Consider the following 18,629-nt stretch of genomic DNA (forward strand, 5'->3'; position numbering starts at 1 on the left):
GATGGAGGCGCGCAGGGTCCGCCGGCCCCGCGCACCGCCCGGGAGCAGCCGCGGCCGCCGCCACCACCGCCGGGGCCGGCGCGCCGGCCTCTGAGGGAGCAGGGGTGGGGACGCTCCGCCGGACGGGGAGCAGCCGGGGTGAGTCGCGGGCGGTTGTGCTGAGGGGGAGTCCCCGGGGGAGCTCGGCCGTGCCAAGCGGCTGTCCAGGGGAGCCCCGGTTCGAGTCCCCGGTGCGCTTCTCTGCGGCGACAGGGCCCGGGGTGGAGCGGCCCGGCCGCTGGCGCCAGGCGGGGCGGGAACCGCGGCGGCCGCATCCCCGGCGGCTGGTCCGGCCGGCCCGGCCCTGAGGCACCGGGGAGCGCGGGCTGGCGGTCCCGCCGCGGGGCTCGGGGGGCGCCGGCAAAGCCGGGGCTCTGTGCCCCCCGCTGAGAGCCCTGAGCCCGGACATCTCCGTACGGGACAACAGGTAAACCCACCTCACCTGGCCCGCGATCTCCCTGCTCGCACCCCCAGCGTGTGGGATCCACCTCCTCGTTTGTTTGAACATCCACACTTGTGGTTAAAGGGACAGCGATATTAATGTTATTACGTTATTAATGGTTACTAATCCCTGTTCCTTGGAATCTTACGTGTGTCAGCGTTTCCGAAGCAGAAGGGTTAACAAATGGACTTGTTTTCCCTGGATATTAAACATGTGACAGTCAGACTGTCTGGTTTTTAGTAGAAATAGCACTGGAGTATGTAATCGAAAAACACGCCACTAAACTTCAACCTCTGTCAGACTGCTACATTTCAATATGAAATATTATTTTGGTTCTTGTTTCCTCGGGCACACTAGAATATGAAGTTCTAAACTAACCGAAGAAGGGAGGTTTGTCAAGCCCAGACAGTTGTTCCTTCATTTTTTGGCTGAGAGGAGGTTTAGTGCTTTCAGGATGGAGTCAGAGGGGTATAACCTCTATTGAAGTGCTTTCTTCAGCAAAATGTAATAATAAAAAGTCTCCACAGCATTATGTGATTAAACAAGCGGGTCTGTAGCAAAGGGGCAAGTGGCATTATTTTTGGATATAACATCTTCCTCCTGCCCTAATACAAGATGGAGTTTTGAATGGCTGATGTAATTTCTAAGAAATGAGTAGAAATGCTGCAGTCTTGAAGGCATTTTAAAAGTAGTGTGAGTATTTGGTCAGGGTGACCCTGCAGTAATTGAATAATTGCGACAATCTGAGGCAATGCTTTTGAGAGGAAAAAGCTTGTTACAAAATAACACAAGCATGCTTATTTAAGAAAACAAATCTAAATTGCTTGGTGATTTGCAGCCTTGTGCTTCTCGTGTAGCTGTTTGCAGGGAAAGATCCTATTTCCTTGCATGCTATTCAGTGCAATCAAACAGTGGAGAAGGTGGCTTTGCAAGGTGCAAACGCACATAACTCGTACTTGGCCACCTGGATGTGAATTACGTAGAAACGAAAGCTTAGAATTGTGTTACCACAATGTTAATACTGTCTCAATAGTCCTTCATTCTGAACATCTAAATACTTTTACTGAGACCAGAGCAGCCTTTTCGCTAGTTTGTTAATATGTGCCTAAATTTTTTGGATGCAATCCTGGAAGCTGCTCAGTGATAGTTTTGTCCTTATGTCAGATCTGCTTATTTAATAGAGGTCTTGTGAGGGAATGTTAATTAAACAGTAAGCTGTAGTTAAAACATCCTGAGTTGGAAAGTATTACATGGAAGGAATAGCAAGTTCTTAGGCTGTATTTAGTACGTCTGCACACCGTCTTACTCCCATGTTTGTGCTAATCTGATTTTCCTGACTGGTGGCATCCGTCAGATGAAAATACTTCAAACAAAGTCTGGCATTTCTGGAGTAAAAATGGTGGTAGTTAGATGATGGTTTAAAGAACAAACCATTTAAGGACCTTCCTCATGCACACACAGGTGCTGGGAGACCCTTTCCAGTCAGAGACACCGAATAGCTCGTTTGTGTAGCTGCTTCAGAAACAACCAGCCAGAGATGTATTAATGAACCTTGGTGAGGTCGTGATAAAAGCTAATACAAATGAAAACAATTTATATTGGATCAGGTTTTACATACGTGCTTGCACAATCAAGAGTAATTATGTGCATAAATCAGCTGGCACAAAATTTATATTGAGCTTAAAGTTGTCTAAATATGGAGTTACATTTTTCTAATTTTAGTTGTAAAAATTACAGAGGTTTTGCAATTACTATTTCCCAAGTCACGGCCACAGGTGATACTGAGCGATGAGTAACCAAGAGCTAAACATTGATACCTTTGCAAGTGCAGGGTCTTATAAATTATTAATGGCTGGCAGCAATTGTACCTCTCTGCAGAGGTCTTTAGGGTAAGCATGATCTATACTAGGAGCAAGAGTATTTTCTAATTTGATTAGGTGGTGGTTCTGTGTCATTTAGTAATGAGCCAGCACTCATTCTAAAATTACAACTCCATTTTATTGACGCTGTTGTTATCTAAAAGTTTGGATGCTGTGAGATTAAGGATCTATAAAATTACAGAGCTTGTCATCCTCTGGTACCTTTACAGCCAGATATCGTTACTCTGTGGGTGTTTTCCAGAGCCGTGTCCTCTATAATGGTTATAATGAAGTTACGGTCCATTCTCTGCAGGGTACGGCTTCTTCCTACTTGCTTCAAATAACGATGAGAACTTACATAGGGGATTTCTAGCACTTTTGGGGAAGGAGGGTTATTTCAAGTTTGGGTTTGGTTTTTCTTTTACTTCTGCAAAATTGCCGTCTAGCCAGCTGTTTGTGCTGATTGTTTGTGGAATACTGCACATTTGTCCTTATTTCGTCTTGTTTGTTTTGGACCATCTCCCCAGTTTGTCACAAATGATTTAAGAACTTTGGTATCGGCCTCCAACTTGTTTTTGTCTCTGTTCATCTCGTTTTTGCGAAGAGCTAAACTTTGTTAAGGTTATCTCTATTGCGTTATTTTTTTGCTCACTTTGATGGGGTTTTTGCTGTTATAGCTTAGAATATTTTATAGGAGAGTCCAATAGGAGACTTTATTCTTTTTCCTGAGTCTATGTAAAGCTTTTCTTCCTCTTTTGTATTGAGAATAAATTTATTTTATCCTGTATATAACCGGAGACGTGAATCTGTGCTGGCCTTGAGATAACCTTGTATTGAGCCTCTTCTAAACCTGGGAACATACGTGTTTTAATTCTGGTCTGTGAACTTGGTGTTTAAAACTCACTCTGTTAGCTTTGCTAATACTGACATTTTTCCTCTCCCAATCCCCTTTCTCCTGGTGTTTTTCCACAGGAATTGAATTTCTCTCTCGCTGAGGCTCCTTCACTTCCAGTATGGAGATGAATCGAGACAAACTGTGTCCCGGTAAGGCTGACGTGAGCTCCGATTCTGCGTATCATTGCTCAACGTGTCATGATGATGAGGAGTGGAGCAATACGAGCCGGGGACGAGCGAAGTCACGAAGTTTGTCTGCTTCACCAGCCCTGGGAAGCACCAAGGAATTCCGGTATGGCTCTTACTCCTTCCTATCCGTGCTACCTTTAAGAATATATATTTTAAAAATTACCCAGATTTTAATTTTTGCTTCTCTTTTTACATAACTGTGGTCTTGCAGCTGTGACAAGTGATGAAAAGAGAAATAAAAATGGTGTTTTGTTGTAGTAAATAGAGAGGGATGTGGTTATTGAGTGATTCTATTGCGGTCCATGCTGTGCAAAGAGCTTCATTTTCTGAAGAGGCCATGTGGGTGGTCATCTCTGAACTGACTTGCATGGAAATATGTTCTGGCCATTGTGAGACCTGCTTTCTGTTTCGGTGCTTCGTGGTGGATCTTAAAAGTGCTTTTTTTTTTTTTAGATATTTTAGCAACTTTCTGTATGTGCATATACAGCTTCAGCAAGGCAGCACGTTACTCGTATAAAAGCTTAGAGGGTTATTGTTTATAAGCAGATAAACACAAAATATTAATTTTCAAATGTAAGGAGCTCATTGTGCACAGGTACTCAGCTCCCAGGGGTTTGGGGCAGGTTTGGACTTTGGATGCTCTGATGTTTGTTGTATTTCAGCCTAGCTGTACGTACCTTCCAGAAGTAAAATATACACATATTTGTACTGAGCGGTGTTAATTCATAGCTTGATAGTAGCTCAGGTCACAAGAAAGGAACAGGTTTGTTCTTGGTTCCAGATCTTTAACTAGTTGGCAGAACTTTTACCTCTTACTCAACAAGCTGCTTTTACGGGGTTCTTAAAACGTACTTCAAAAGGTTGTGAGTGCAGAGTGAAGGGAGAGCAGAGCTGTCAAAACGCGCATCTGCGGCGTTCGTGCTCTCAAAAAAGAGTCGATCAACACTAGAGACACTTGTGCGACGTTTTACCAATGCTCTAGGTAGAGCTCTAGTGCTGGTCGTTAGAAACCGGAGTGTTCAGGTTGTGTGGTAACGTGAGGCAGCACGAGGTAAGTTTGTGCTCGCAGGTTGTTTCCCAGTGCGGAAAACACCCACTTCTCTTTGAGCCAAGTTTCTAATCCAGCTGCTCTCGTCATGTGGGCGGCCTGGAGAGGACTTTTGATTTTGTGATCTTTGTTCCCATTGTAAATATTGCAAAAAAGACAGTTATTTGCGAGCGCCTTGGGTGGAGCAAGAAGTGGGAGGTGATGTTGCCAAGGTGTTATTTAACTGTCCCTATTTAAAGTGTAATTGTTCACAAGCAATAGAGACTTAACCATTCCTTTGCACATATTGGTACACACATTCATCTCTAATTATGTCCGTCCTCGCTCATTTTTCTGTTTTAATATAAATAAGGTAAACGTTATAAAACACTTAATAATAATCTTATCTGACTGGATTAGACATGCATGGTTTTATAGATGAAAAAAATATTTGGAAAACAAAAATCACTTTCGTGTGTTCAATGTAGCAAATTAAATACTCACTTTCATTATTGGAATTCAGATGTTACACACTCATATTTTATTAGATATGGGACAATAAGATGTTGCTATTATTCCTTAATAATATATTTTTAATCTGTCGTCTGGTTTTGATTTTTATTAGATTTCTGAATGTTTTGTAAGTATTAAGAGTGAGTCATCAGGCTGGTCTGAGCTACTTTATAATAGACACAATAGAAGGCAGTGCAGTCGTGATTTGTAACTGCCAAGCAGTAGGTCAGTTACCAGTTCCTGTGGTAATTGAATTAAGCACAGGAAAGGCATATTTCCCCCTTCTTTTTAATGGAATAATTCGAGCAGCATTTACATAATGTTCCAGCAGTTCCATGACTTGAGTAAGTTTTATTCTTGTGTGGAGATTTGCTGAAGGAGGTGGGAGGGACACAAGGCAGAACAGTTCTGGCTTGCTCAGAAAATCTCATCCTAGAGCCAGGGGTAATCCTGTCTGCCGGGTGGGATTGGAGTTTGAGGGTGAATGACATTTTGGAGCTCTTGTCTGTTTGAAGATGAAGATCATCTTAGGTCTTTTTACATAAATAAATGGAAAATAAATGAGCCTTTTTTTTCTAGCTCTTGGTTGTCTCTACCTGCCTTAATCTCAGCCCTTGGTACCCAGAAATAAATGTTGATGGTTAGTGAAAGCTCTGCTCAAATAGCCAGCCAAGATCCTGGGTTCTGTTTGTTTGTGGGTGTGGAAAGAGGCGGGGACTGTTTTAAATGTAACCTATAAAAGGCAAATGTGGGTAATGGGGAAAAAACCAAACCAAAAAACTAAGGAGACCCAACCTAGTATGTAATAAAATGAACTAAAGCCTGGTACTGCAGATATATGTCTCTGTATACCTTAGAACTGGAGGATTTGCATTCTATTAATTTATCGAGTGCAAAGACTTAAACAGCAAGAAAGCATTTCAGTGATCAGGCCACCATTTCTGTTGCTTGATCACCAGAAAAATCAGAAGGTGTTGTCTTGGTGGTGGAGATTTCATGGGAAGTGCTTGTCAAGACTTACACTGAGCAGCCTCGTTTGGACACGTTACTGTAACTTACCGAGACGAAGAGCACACGTTAAGCTATTTTATGTGTATTTATACCAGGTGTAGCCACTCTGCGTGTCCTGTTCTAAGATGATGTGCTCTTAGGTAAGATGTAGTGCTTCAGGAAATATAGAAAATAAAAGTATCGTGGTCATGGTGTCTGCAGCAGAGACGCTGGTGTCATTTAGGAACGGATGCAGACTAATCCTTTACAGCTGCTGGTGACACAAGTGACAGTCATTGCAGGTTTGTTTGGCTGAGGACATGGCCTGAAAACAAGGGTCTTGGGCTCACTTTGATGTGTGTGTGCTTAGTTGTTCGCTTGCTCGTTGTCAGCAAAAACTAACGTGTGCCAAAACATTATGGAAGAGAAAGTGCTTACGCTATATAAACAAAAGCCCTGGCTTATGTTTCGTATTTTAATTAATTGCCGAGTGCAACTGTTTCAAAGAAGTGGTTTTGTTGGTTGGGGAGCTAATTATACCCTGTTTGTCATCACATTCTTTTACTTATTGGTTATATTTTGTGTCTATTTTTAGGAGAACACGCTCCTTGCATGGACCATGCCCAGTGACCACATTCGGACCAAAGGCCTGTATGCTGCAAAATCCCAAAACGATTATGTAAGTACTTGTGAAATGAACGGTATTATGCTTATTCTATACAATAAGTTTGCTTTGCCGTTATTCACCTGTTAATCAGCATTGTTTGCATTTTACATGATATTTAGAGACGTTCATGTCACATGATGGCCAGCGTGGGGTTGGCATTGCCGGAACTGGTCCGCTGTTTTTGTCACACTTTGCCCATTTAGAAAGTCACTCTGAGAGAGTAGATGGCACTGCTGAGCTTATTCTCAAGGAAAACCTCGTTACACGTGCAGGAGCTTGATCTGCATGGTGAAAGCTATTGTATGGTTTGAATGTCATTGGTTTTTTTATTCCCAAGGGATGGTAGGACATAACCAGTATTTCTATGTATGGCTTTACAGTGCTTTTGCTGGTTGGAGTGCTTGCTGCAAACTTTCAAGGTCCCTTCCAGTCCCTGACATTCTGTGATTCTGTAACTGGCAGTGAACTTGCTATGTGTATTAAACACATATAGCAATCTCATTCTGAAATGGCAAAGCTATTAGTAGCATTTTGTTTGTTTCCTCAACTTGTCATATGTAATGATCAGTGTTTCTGAATGACAGAGGAACCCGAATTTTCACGGACAGCACAAGGACAGGCGGAGCAGCGGTTCTGTGTAATCTGCAACAGCCTCTCCCGCTCTGGGGTTATGTGCTTGAGCTGGTAGCTTGAATTTTTGTATTTCATCTATGGCGCTTTACGTGTATAAATACCATTAAGGCAAGTTTGCTTTTAGGCTGCTGATTGATTTAATGTGAAAATAAGGGTTGGTTTCTGCTTTGCAGGCATATAAACGTTATAATTTTGTAGGCTGGATGGTATAAAAACGTACCTTTTTACCCCATGTATTATATACTCACTAAATGGTGATTTGACTTGGTCAGATGAGGAATCACAGAGATCCACAGATTAACCATGTTAGTGGCCTCTATTTTTGTCTTTTTAAAAAGTTTTATTTCACTTTCAGTTAAATGTAGAGTGTTTGAATCAGGTGTTTATTGCCTGTATCTTTACCTGGCCAGCAACAGCCTCACAACAGGCTGGAGCAGCCTGACTTTTCCTCCCAAGGTGTGGCGGAAATCTCACGGTTTACGGTGAATTTGAACTTCCTTATTGTGGCTGCGGGTTGTGAAGTCGCTGGGGGTGCTGTGGTTCTTGGGAAGCCCAGCCCGGGGTGGGATCGTGCTCCTCCCCGTGGGCTGGACCAGCTTCATCCTTATAAGCGCAGGGTCCAGGTCCCTGCCTGCGGGAGGTGCGGGCGGTGCTGAGCACAATCTGCTTTGCGTGTTCAGAATAGCTGGAGAGAAACGGGTCATGGGAGGGAAAATGGGCTGTTTGAAGAACGAATTGTAAATGACTGTTCTTACAATACCTGAGGTTTTTGGTGCGGCTTCTAAAACCAAGCAAGACCTTTTTGTTTGGGTTTTTCTTCTCTACGGTCAGTGAGACGTTAAACTCCCTTCACTGGAGTTGTTTTTATGTATGAGCATGAGTTAGTGAAGGTCTGCAAGTGCTGGTGGTTGTATTGAAAAACCTGCTTTCTGAAGACTGTTATCAAGATGAGCGGATGAGCTGAATAACTGCTCAGTGAAAACAGAATCAGGTGCTTGTGTTGCGGAGGAAAGGGGAGGCGAAATACCTGGTTTGAAACTCTTGAAGTGGGGTTTTTCTTTGGAAATCTGGCCTTTGAAGATCTGCAATAAAGGATTTTTTTGCAAAGCCGCACGGCTTTTTGTTTGGACTGATTGAAATACTTCAACAGAAAGAAAAAAAATCATAAAAAATGTTTGCTTTTGAGATATCAGCTTATTACTAAGTGATAAAAGCCTCAGCCTCTATTGTTTTTGGTGAGCTGTTGCGTTTGTCCGACTTTAGGAAAGAAACATGAAGATCTTAAAGCGTGTTACGAATAACTTTTCATTTTGTAGAACTACATGGAGCTGGTGAGTGTGGTTGAAACAGGCACCCTGTCTGTTGTTTGAATGGAGTCCCTGTTAGTCTATTAGTTCTAGATTGACGCAGTGCAAGCCAGCACTGCAATCTTTAGTTCTTGGCCAGATTCAGATGGTAGCCTGATCATCTGGAAATGGTTTTGGGGGTGGTTTTATATTCAGTTTAGTTTGGCTGGTTGGTCATAGCCATCTCAGATTCATGGCGATAGCTGGGATTGTGTGTGGTGTCTTCAAAACTGCCTTATACTGTACTTATATGTAGAATGTAGGCACTTTGGAAAATAAAATGAGCAGGTAATTCCACCTCCAGCATCGTCATCTGTTTTATGTTAACCCTTGAAGTGCTAAATCCAAATCTCTTTGTAAATTGGGCTTGTTCAGCATTTACACTAATCTGCTTTGCTTTATGGATTATACCTGCACTGTATGGAAAAGGATGGGGTGCTCGTAATATGCGAAACACAACCAGGAATTATGTAGCTTGGAAGCAGCTGTAAATGAAGAAGGAAAATACAGCCGAGTGTTCTCAAATCAGCTACAACATGAGGTTTCTGTCAGTGAGCACTCTTGAAAGCTGCAAAATTAGTTTTGTACCTATGTTTAGTTGTTGATGTTCCCAAGTCTTAGAATGCTGTCCTGCCAACAGGCAGACACTCGTTTAAAAAGACTTTAAAAGTGTATTTTTCCGATTAATTTACAGTAGTAGTTGTGCTACTCTAAGCAAATAAACGTGTTTGGGGATCAACACTAAAATGAAATTCATATATAGATTAGAGTTTTAAAGACATTTAGCACAGAAGTTCGGTATGTGTACCTACCTGTAGTGTTTGCCTCGCTGTTGTAGTGGAATTGTAGTGCACGGGTTCCTGAGTCCTTTACCCGTGAGGTTTATGATGGGGATTCCCAGAGTAACACCATCCGGTTTTCTGTCCTCCAGGCACATTCAGGATCCAGCAAGCCAGCGGTTGACGTGGAACAAACCTCCCAAGAGCGTCCTCGTTATTAAAAAGATCCGTGATGCCAGTCTGCTGCAGCCTTTCAAAGAGCTCTGTGTGTATCTTACCGAGGTAACGACATCTGCATTCCATTTTCTGACACAATTAAACATTTTCTAGCCAAGCTGGGTTCAGTTCTTGATTCTGTGCAGTGTGTGGAATTGTAAAGTTCAAACATATCGTTTCACCTGTTGCCACGGGAAGCTGTAAAACTTGTTTCAGAGCTTAAGATCAGTACTTAAGTACAGAGCTTAAAAAGAAGAATTCAAATTTCCCTTTGTTCTATTTGCAGTTCTATTGTGACAGGGGGTGGGATATAAGAAGCGTAATCTTTTAAGCCTTGAACAACCGTAGCAATGTGACTCCATCATGTAATCTATATTCCAAAGTTTAGTTTAATTTATTAGATGGTCTGTGCATGCTGCGAAATTCTCATTAGAATTAGACCACACAAAATGAAAATGAAATGCCACAACCAAGAGGTGTAGCCCACTTGTGTAAAACATGAGTCATGTGTTCTAAACTACTGCAAATTATGGGGAGAGTCAAATGTTTTGTCATTTTAAGAGGCTGTTAACAAGCTTCTCTTACCTCTCTTCAGGAGAACAACATGATAGTGTATGTAGAAAAAAAGGTATTGGAAGACCCTGCTATAGCTAATGATGATAATTTTGGACCAGTGAAGAAGAAATTCTGCACCTTCAGAGAAGGTACGGTAAGAATTCCTTGAAAGTAAACTTGAAGCGTATGCCCTATTTGTCTTGGTGTTTCCTTAGTCCTTGGGTTAGGTTTGTTACATTAATGTGCTTTTTGTTGTTACATCTTAGTTGTGTTTTTATATTTGTGAGTGAATGTTGGCATGCTGCACTTAATTTATGGTAGGAAGTTAAGGCTGTTGATAAAACTTAATTAAAATCTTGTATTTCAATATTGCTTGTAGATTATGATGATATCTCCAATCAGATAGACTTTATCATATGCCTCGGAGGAGATGGGACCTTACTTTATGCTTCCTCGCTTTTCCAGGTTGGTCTTTATGGGCAATAGACTTACAGAGCTCTTTTATTTTTGAAGTACTTGGTGGTTGTGGGGTTTTCGTTTTGTCGATGTGTTTTTCCTTTGTTATTGAGGAGAGCGTTTGTCCTTTGCTGTTCATTGCTTTTTCTTTATCAAGCCTATACCTTTTGAAAAGAATGTATGTAATGTGTTGTTTTTATTATGCTCGGTTGACATCAATAGTCAAACTATTTACAGGCAATCAGTTGAAGTATGAATTGCTTTTATTCAGTAGCTTTTAAATTCTTTTCTTTATTGATAGGGTAGTGTCCCTCCCGTTATGGCTTTTCATCTGGGATCCCTTGGATTTCTTACTCCATTTAATTTTGAGAATTTTCAGTCCCAAGTCACTCAGGTTATAGAAGGTAAATTTAAGGGGACAAGGTGTGGTGCTTCTTTTCGTGACGTTTTCTGTAGCTTTTTCCAAGACTAGTACATTTTCTTAACTAACTCATTTAGGTTGTCCCGTAAGATCGAGTCACAAGAACTGTTATACTGAACTAACAAAAGTATCGCATTGACCCATTCAGTGCTGCTTTCTGTGCTGTTCTGTAAAGGAAAACAGCTGAGAAACAATTCTGGCCTGCGTGGAGTGAAAAAGTAAAGTGGGTTTTGAGCTTTAACCAAATGTAGACGATTATCTTGTGACCGAAATTGGGAATGTTGAATGCGCGGGCAATAGACGGATGGCATTTCATAGTTTGCTAGTCATACAGGGCTTTGCTTGCTATCCTGCCATAGCTTTTTTGTACTTTCCCTTCTGTTTGGCTTGCAGGCAACGCAGCGCTCGTTCTGCGGAGCAGGCTCAAGGTGAAGGTGGTGAAAGAGCACAGGGAGAAAACCACAGTGCAAAATGGGATAGAAGAGAATGGAGTAGTGTCGGCAAATATAGAGAAAGAAGTGGGCAAGCAAATTATGCAATATCAGGTCAGAGCGCAAAACAAGCAAAAAACCACTAATGTGCAGTTTGTAAATTGCTTTGTGTTTGTTTTATTATCACTTTCCCCTTTTCACTAGATTACTTACATTAGCCCAGTAGTGTGGAATAGATGCATGTTGCTCTAATCCACAAGGTGTGCAGGTTGCTGACAGAAGGTGCAGAGAAGGCAGAGTTACTGAACGCCTTCTTTGGCTCTGTCTGCCCTGCCAGGCGCTGTCCTGAGGAGCCCCCCCACCCCTGTGGCCCCAGAGACAGGCAGGACAATGGGGGAGTTTGCCTGGGTTGATGAGGACTGGGTTAGGGAGCACTCAGGCAATCTGGACATCCATAAATCCATGGGTCCGGATGGGATGCACCCGCAGGTGCTGAGGGAGCTGGCTGAGCTCATTGCTGGACCGCTCTCCATCATCTTTGCCAAGTCTTGGGAAATGGGAAAGGTGCCTTAGGACTGGAGGAAAGCAAATGTCACTCCAGTCTTCAAAAAGGGCAAGAAGGAGGACCCGCCTGGACACCTTCCTGTGTAACCTCATCTGGGTGTTCCTGCTCCATGGGGGGATTGCACTGGATGAGCTTTCCAGGACCCTTCAACCCCTGACATTCTGTGATTCTGTAAATAATGAAGAGCTTTACATCATTACTTTCTGTAATTGTAAGTGTTAATATTGTACTTTTCTGTAGTGATATTTTCCTTTTATTTTGAAAACAAAGCAGTAGGTCTAAAGCGGGATATCCCAAAGATTTTTTTTTTTACAAGTGACAAAAAAGCCCTGCACTTTATGAGTAAGTAATAATTCTTAACAAAACCACTTCAGCTGGCACTTGATAAGACAGAAGTGTAGAGTCTAATTTGAAAAATTCCTGCTGATCTAGTACCTGCCCAAGGTCTGGAAAGCACGTTTTGGCTTGTGATTCATGACGTTGCAAATCAGCAATAGCAGACGAGTGTGTGATATTCGATGTCTTGACAGGTCCTAAATGAAGTCGTAGTGGATCGTGGTCCTTCTTCTTACCTTTCCAACGTAGACGTCTTTCTGAATGGACACCTGATAACAACAGTGCAAGGAGACGGTGAGTCTGCTGCTCGAGTTCAATTGCCTGTCAGCTCATGTGTAGACTTGCTATTTTACTGGAGGATTTTCTTGTGTGGAGTTTGCTGAAGGCCTAAGATCTCAAATAATGCGTGACTGTAGTGCTAACATCGGTGAAATTGTTGCTCCTTTCACAGGGGTCATTGTCTCCACGCCGACCGGTAGCACGGCCTATGCAGCTGCAGCAGGAGCTTCTATGATCCACCCAAACGTTCCTGCGATCATGATCACCCCGATCTGCCCCCACTCCTTGTCTTTCAGACCTATTGTTGTTCCTGCCGGCGTGGAACTCAAGGTTCGCTTCTGTTTTGTTGGTTTTCTTTCTAAGTTAAAGACTTTTGTAATGACAACATGAACGTGACCAGAGCGGGAGAGGTTGGGAAATGCTGCGTGTCTCCTGCATCCTTTCGTTTGCAGGAGGACCAGATCAAATCTGAAGAATGCAGATTTGTTGTAAATAATCCCCTAACTAGCAGGATACTTTACCCCGCTTCCTGCTGGGCTGTAGTTGCGCAGCATTCTGCAAAACGGGAATACATACTTTGACATTCTGATTAATACAATTTCACATCGTTTCTGCTGAAGTGTGTGTAAACCAGTGGTGTTCGTGATTTTTCAGATCATGCTCTCCCCAGACGCCAGGAACACAGCGTGGGTTTCCTTTGACGGAAGGAAGAGGCAGGAAATATGCCATGGAGACAGGTCAAGCCTTTTTTTGATTGTAGCATCTCTATAAGTATAGAAAATACTGATTTGTGTGCTTCTCTCATTCTGTTTAGGCTGTCAAAAGGGTTGCTGGCAGGGAAGAGACAAGCTGTTATAAAACCTAACATGGCTTACAGCACAAACCCCTAAAAGTATTTAGTTTCTAACATGAGTATTTTAGCAGGTGACATGTTAAAACACAAACATGTGACCATTGCATGCTTGGCAAGGAAGATGGACACATCTTTAGAAAAACTTGTAAATCTAACGTAAAGAGAAATCTTAGGAGTCCGAGAAGACGCAAACCTGGTTTACCAACAGGAGCTGCGTGTGAGCAGTGGCTGCGAATCATGCCGCATGGTTTAAACTCTGTTATCTCAGTAGTTGTGGTCACTTGTGACGCTGTTTATTGCCATGAGGAAGCAGAATGCGGCGTGTGAAGTTTCCTCATGTTTTACATGCAAAATGTGCTGGCTTGTCCTAATGGGAGGTGATTTAAGGCAAGCGTGTGATATATGATTGATAGACTTGTTGTTCAGGGTGAATTCTTTTTTCTCTTGGCCCATACAAGTTGCCAGGAAGGAGAATGTATAGCTGGTGTGACACTGCATTTGAGCTGAAATACAATTTCATCTCAGGTTGAAAGATCTATAGAATAGATCAGGAGGCCAGTAATGATTGAAACATCAGATTTGGCCCTTTCTTAGATTCTGGGCTCCTTAGTGCTGTTACACTTTCCTTAGTCCTGGTGTTGTTGGTGTGACGAGCAGCACCAGCCTGCCGGCCATCGTGGGCTGGGTTCAGTGTTCTCAGTGTTAACAAACGCTGTCCACAGCGCGTCTGTTCGCAATTCCAAGCCCTGTGTTCCCTCTTTAGGTGATCCTGCAGGCTTGGTTATTGCTTGATGATGGAAACTTGCTGTTGTATGAATTGGCTGATCGTAGCTGTGTTATAGAAGATTTTTTGGTAATTGTTTTAAGTTGCTCTTCACCGCCCTTGGCTGACGGAGGTGTTCTGTGTCGTTGCAGTATTAGCATCACTACCTCTTGCTATCCCCTTCCTTCCATCTGTTTCCGAGATCCTGTGAGCGACTGGTTTGAAAGCTTGGCCGAGTGTTTACACTGGAATGTTCGGAAGAAGCAAAACAACTTTGCTGTTGAAGAAGAGGAATTCTGAGTGTCTGCGTCTCACGAGACTGCTGGGAATGGAGAGTGGCGGTGTCCCTCCTATACGCTTGGGTTTGCAAGATTTTGGCTGACAAGTGTGGTCACCATCAGGCATATATAATGATGATAGTTTATATCTGTCTGATCTGCTGATGTCTGGAAATTATTGTGCTAATTCCTGCCCACCCAGGGTAGGAATGGAAGAAATTAGGCTCTGGTTGTTGTAATTTGAATTTCCTTTCAATGAGCAATGTGAAAATGGATGATTTCTGATTGGTATTGCCAACCACATCTGTAGATTTGATTGTAACCTGTAACTTACCGATAACATGGTAGGCTGAATGTAGCTACATAATAGAAAAGTGGCAGTAGAAAAATGGCATTAAAATAGTCTGTTTAATTTGGTATATTCGCAATTCGATTTAAGGCTGCAATGCATATAAAGGCTCTAAGAGCAGCTCCTCTTTGTTAGCTTCAACACGTCCTGCCCAGAACAGCTCCCCATGAAGCGCTTAAAGTGCTTTCTCCTTGCGAATGTGACGCACTGTGAAGAAACACTCATGAAGAATGTTTTTTATGACTAGATGGAACTAGTAAAAAAAAATATATATTATATTTTTTTAATATACATGTATATATCTTATGGCCATTTGCCCAGTGTGTGACCCTCGGCTGTCATCACTGTGTGAATACCCCCAGATAGCTCGGGTGAGCGTTGGCGTGGGCCGGGCTGGTTAGTACAGTGATCTCCAGTTATGTGGCTGGTTTGGAGCTCCACAGGCCCTGTCGGTGGCAACATCAATCTGTTGCTTTTTCTTTTCCTTAATTGTGTTAGATTCTCTGGAATAAACGGTAGCGTTGGAGACTATAAAGTGAAAAAAAGAGCATTCGGGAAGAATCTGGACTTTGATTACTACTCCATTGTCTAGTTCTGCTATTGTCTTGAAGCAAAGAACGTCCTCTGGCAGGCCCTGCATGCCCTGGGCTTCCAGAGGCGCCTTCCAGCTGTGCTGCCGAGCGACTCGGAGCAGCAACGGTGCCTTCAGCACACGCAAGATACTCTAAGTCTCCTATTTACATTTTTAAGATGCTTTCAAATGTTTCTAACTTCTCTATGTACATATTTTATTGTATGTGCTTTTATGAAAGAAAAAAAACAAAACTCAACAAAAAACCTGGTTGGGGGAAAAAAAAGGGTTTGTACTGTACTTTAACTGAAAAATATCAAAGCGACGTATAATGTTTACATTTCTGTTCTCTGTGGTGCAGTCTCGTGGTCACACTATCCAAGCTTTAGCAAAGTCTTGCTGCATTGGTCGTTAAAGGAGTGGACGTTATCTGCTAAATTTAAGACCGTAGCGTCATATTGTGGAGGAACTAATTGACTGATTAAGGTGGGTTGTGGGAGTGAGAAGCTCTTGAACTTGTCATGATTGTCTTACGTAGTTTATATGGTCCAAAGTGGTAACGGGAAACGTATCCATTTCCAAACTCTGCCCGACCTGTTTCCTCTGGTGGTTTCGATAACGTCTCTTCCATTCTGGGTGCTGCCCTAGTCTGTCTAATTTTATTAAATCCAGGTGAGAGCACTTTTCCATCAAAGAGAAGCAAATTCTTGCTTGATGATACAAATCACAATGAAAATGTGTCAATATAAATACTCAGTTTGTAAATTTTGTAAGATAGAATACAGCTTTGATTTGGTCTAAATAGACAAACTTTGTGGGATCTTGGAGAATATCCAGAGAGCTTTGGGTTTTTATCTTTCACTTGAATTGGAAGTAATTGTTTATTACTGTTTTGAAGCTGCTTATGGGTTTCCCAGGGGGAGTATCCAGTTATTTAATAACTGTTTACTCTTTGAACTATAGGAGTGTCAGACTTTTTGCTTTGAAACTCTTATTTAAACATGCAATAACTGAGAAGAGGTACCGGGCGTCACGGCCGTGTAAATGTGGTGTTAAGTGAAAAAGAAGCGGAATGCGAGGCACGCGAGGAAGTGGAAATCGCTTTGCGGAGGGGAGGCGAAATGATTCATGAGCCTTATCTAGTATTTTTTGTAAAGGTAAAACTATCTTCAGCACTTTTTATTTATGCTTTTTATAATAGCAAATCTATTCTTGACTAAATCGCCGAGTTTTAATTTCCAGAGTGCATCGTTTATGAGATCTGTAATCAGGATTTACCGAACTCCTTCCTTTAGATTAGATCCGGATCAGTGCTTGTGTTTAACCGTATCACGTTCTGCAGTTGCGTTCCTGCCTTTGAGCTGTTGCGGTTTTGCTTGTACGACTGTTCCCGCTTGACAACAGCCAGACGTGGATCAGCGAGAGCTCCGGGACCGGCTGCAGGCAGGGAAGTCACCTCCCGCCTTTGCTTTTCCTTCCTAAACTGCCTTGATTCGAATTGCACCAACTGCTTTACATCCGAACGCAGCCCGAGTTGTGTTAATGCGTTACAAATTTATCTAACGGTGCAAAGTCACTTTCCAAGGCCTTTAGTTGACAAGCGGGCTGGGGAGCTTTAAACAGCCCTCGAGTTATTTAACTGCTTAGAGCATGGGGAACTGCAGGAGAAAAAGTCACACAGACTTGGGTTTATTGGCAGGAAAAGCTCGTTTTGCTGATGTAGCTTAATCAGAGTAACTTGTTTAAACTGTACTAGTAACATAGGTTTTTGCTGATTGAGCCCAGCGTCTCTAATCCAAGGCTTTGTAAATGTCACTGTACCTACAAATCCATTCTCAAAGGGCCAAAATGGAAGCTTGGAAATGAATTTTTTTTAATTTTCAAGTTATTCTCTAATAGAGAGTTTTGGAAGTTTTAACAACTGATGTAGTGCGAGATAAAAGAGGAAAAATCCTGTTACATATTGTTAACGCTTTGACAACTTGTTTTAAATATTGTTGAAAACAAATATTTTTCAATCCTTTCAATAAAATCTTTTTGTAAAGTTGGACTTGCAAAGCAGCATTTTGACTGTGGAGAATATCAAATGAAGTGGTTACGTGCTTGGAAGATGAATGTCCAGGGTGGGTGTTGCTGCGTGGGGCAGCAGCACCTGTTGCATAGGAATAAACCAATGGCTTGTTTGAAGCTGGATTTGCGGTGCAAGTGGAAACAAATCTTCTGTACGACTAATTGGGCCATGTTAACCACCTTTTGAATGCCCAAGAGCAGGAAAATGAGAGGAAAACAATATATAAGGGCAATAAACTGAGATAACCTCAGATAATAAGGATACAGATTGCAAATGTAGTTTAAAGGGCCGTTGTGTCACTGCCTTTGTATATGGCATGGGAAATGAGATGGATCAAAGAAGGGGAAATGTTCAGGTATTTATCAGGTGTTATGTAAAGAATTCACGCAAATTACCTAAAATTGAAATCTTTTACTCATCATCCTGAGGAAAACTTGCAAAACGCTTTTGAGGGGAATTTCTGGTGACGTGTAGAGCAGGAGCTTCCATTGCTTCGGTACTGCGGGATTTGCTCCCAATGTTTTCCTCTTCCATTGGCGAATACCAATAAAACCCACGATGAGTAGCTTTGGATTTAGCTGGATTAAGCTGCTGCTTTACCAGCAAATGTGCAGCTGGGTGTCTGAACCAGCTGGTTCAATGATTGTCTGTGTCCAGGATTAGCATGACTGGGCAACAAATGAAGCGCTTTAGTTGAGAGCAGGCCCGAGGGGTTTGCTGTGCACCGTGGCAGGATTGCGTACGGGAGAAACCTTCACGGGTTCAGCCCACGAGCTCTTATCTACACAACTATTTCCTTCAAGAGCTTGTGAAAAAGAACAGGCAGGTTTCCGCAGGAACTTAAAACCATAGTCAGTAAGAACATGACTCTGTGAAAATACAAAGGTTGATAGTTCTCCCAGACATACCAATACATTTCTGCTTTGGGGGAGATAAATGTTTGAACGTACTCACAACTTTTCCCCCTTGCAATGCCGCGGTTGTTTCGGGCAGCCCCTCGCTGTGAAGACAGAAGGGGCGCAGCACATGGCGCTTTGCTCAGCTCATTCTGACCGGCCCTTCTGCACTTACTGATCCTGCTCTGGGTGAGACTTGCTGCGTGTCTGC

General features: G+C 42.5%; 1 protein-coding gene across 1 annotated transcript; it reads left to right on the forward strand.

Annotated features, from left to right (window-relative positions):
* NADK (NAD kinase) lies at positions 1-17,623 on the forward strand. Its single transcript, XM_080358646.1, has 12 exons — positions 1-138; positions 3,313-3,526; positions 6,549-6,632; positions 9,531-9,660; positions 10,190-10,298; positions 10,529-10,614; positions 10,907-11,009; positions 11,420-11,571; positions 12,553-12,652; positions 12,810-12,967; positions 13,292-13,374; positions 14,406-17,623. Exons 2-12 carry the CDS (start codon positions 3,354-3,356, stop codon positions 14,551-14,553), a joined length of 1,326 nt encoding a protein of 441 aa, XP_080214772.1. The 5' UTR covers positions 1-138; positions 3,313-3,353; the 3' UTR covers positions 14,554-17,623.
* Positions 17,624-18,629: the final 1,006 nt, after the last annotated feature.

The sequence above is a fragment of the Nesoenas mayeri genome (assembly GCF_963082525.1).
Source record: "Nesoenas mayeri genome assembly, chromosome: 24".
NCBI lineage: Eukaryota > Metazoa > Chordata > Aves > Columbiformes > Columbidae > Nesoenas > Nesoenas mayeri.

Excerpts from the sequence above, each read along its gene's own strand:
- NADK (XM_080358646.1), top strand. The coding sequence starts at position 3,354 with ATGGAGATGAATCGAGACAAACTGTGTCCCGGTAAGGCTGACGTGAGC. Across the intron at positions 10,615-10,906 it reads ATGCTTCCTCGCTTTTCCAG|GGTAGTGTCCCTCCCGTTAT; the intron begins GTTGGTCTTTAT and ends CTTTATTGATAG. Across the intron at positions 12,653-12,809 it reads AACAACAGTGCAAGGAGACG|GGGTCATTGTCTCCACGCCG; the intron begins GTGAGTCTGCTG and ends CTCCTTTCACAG.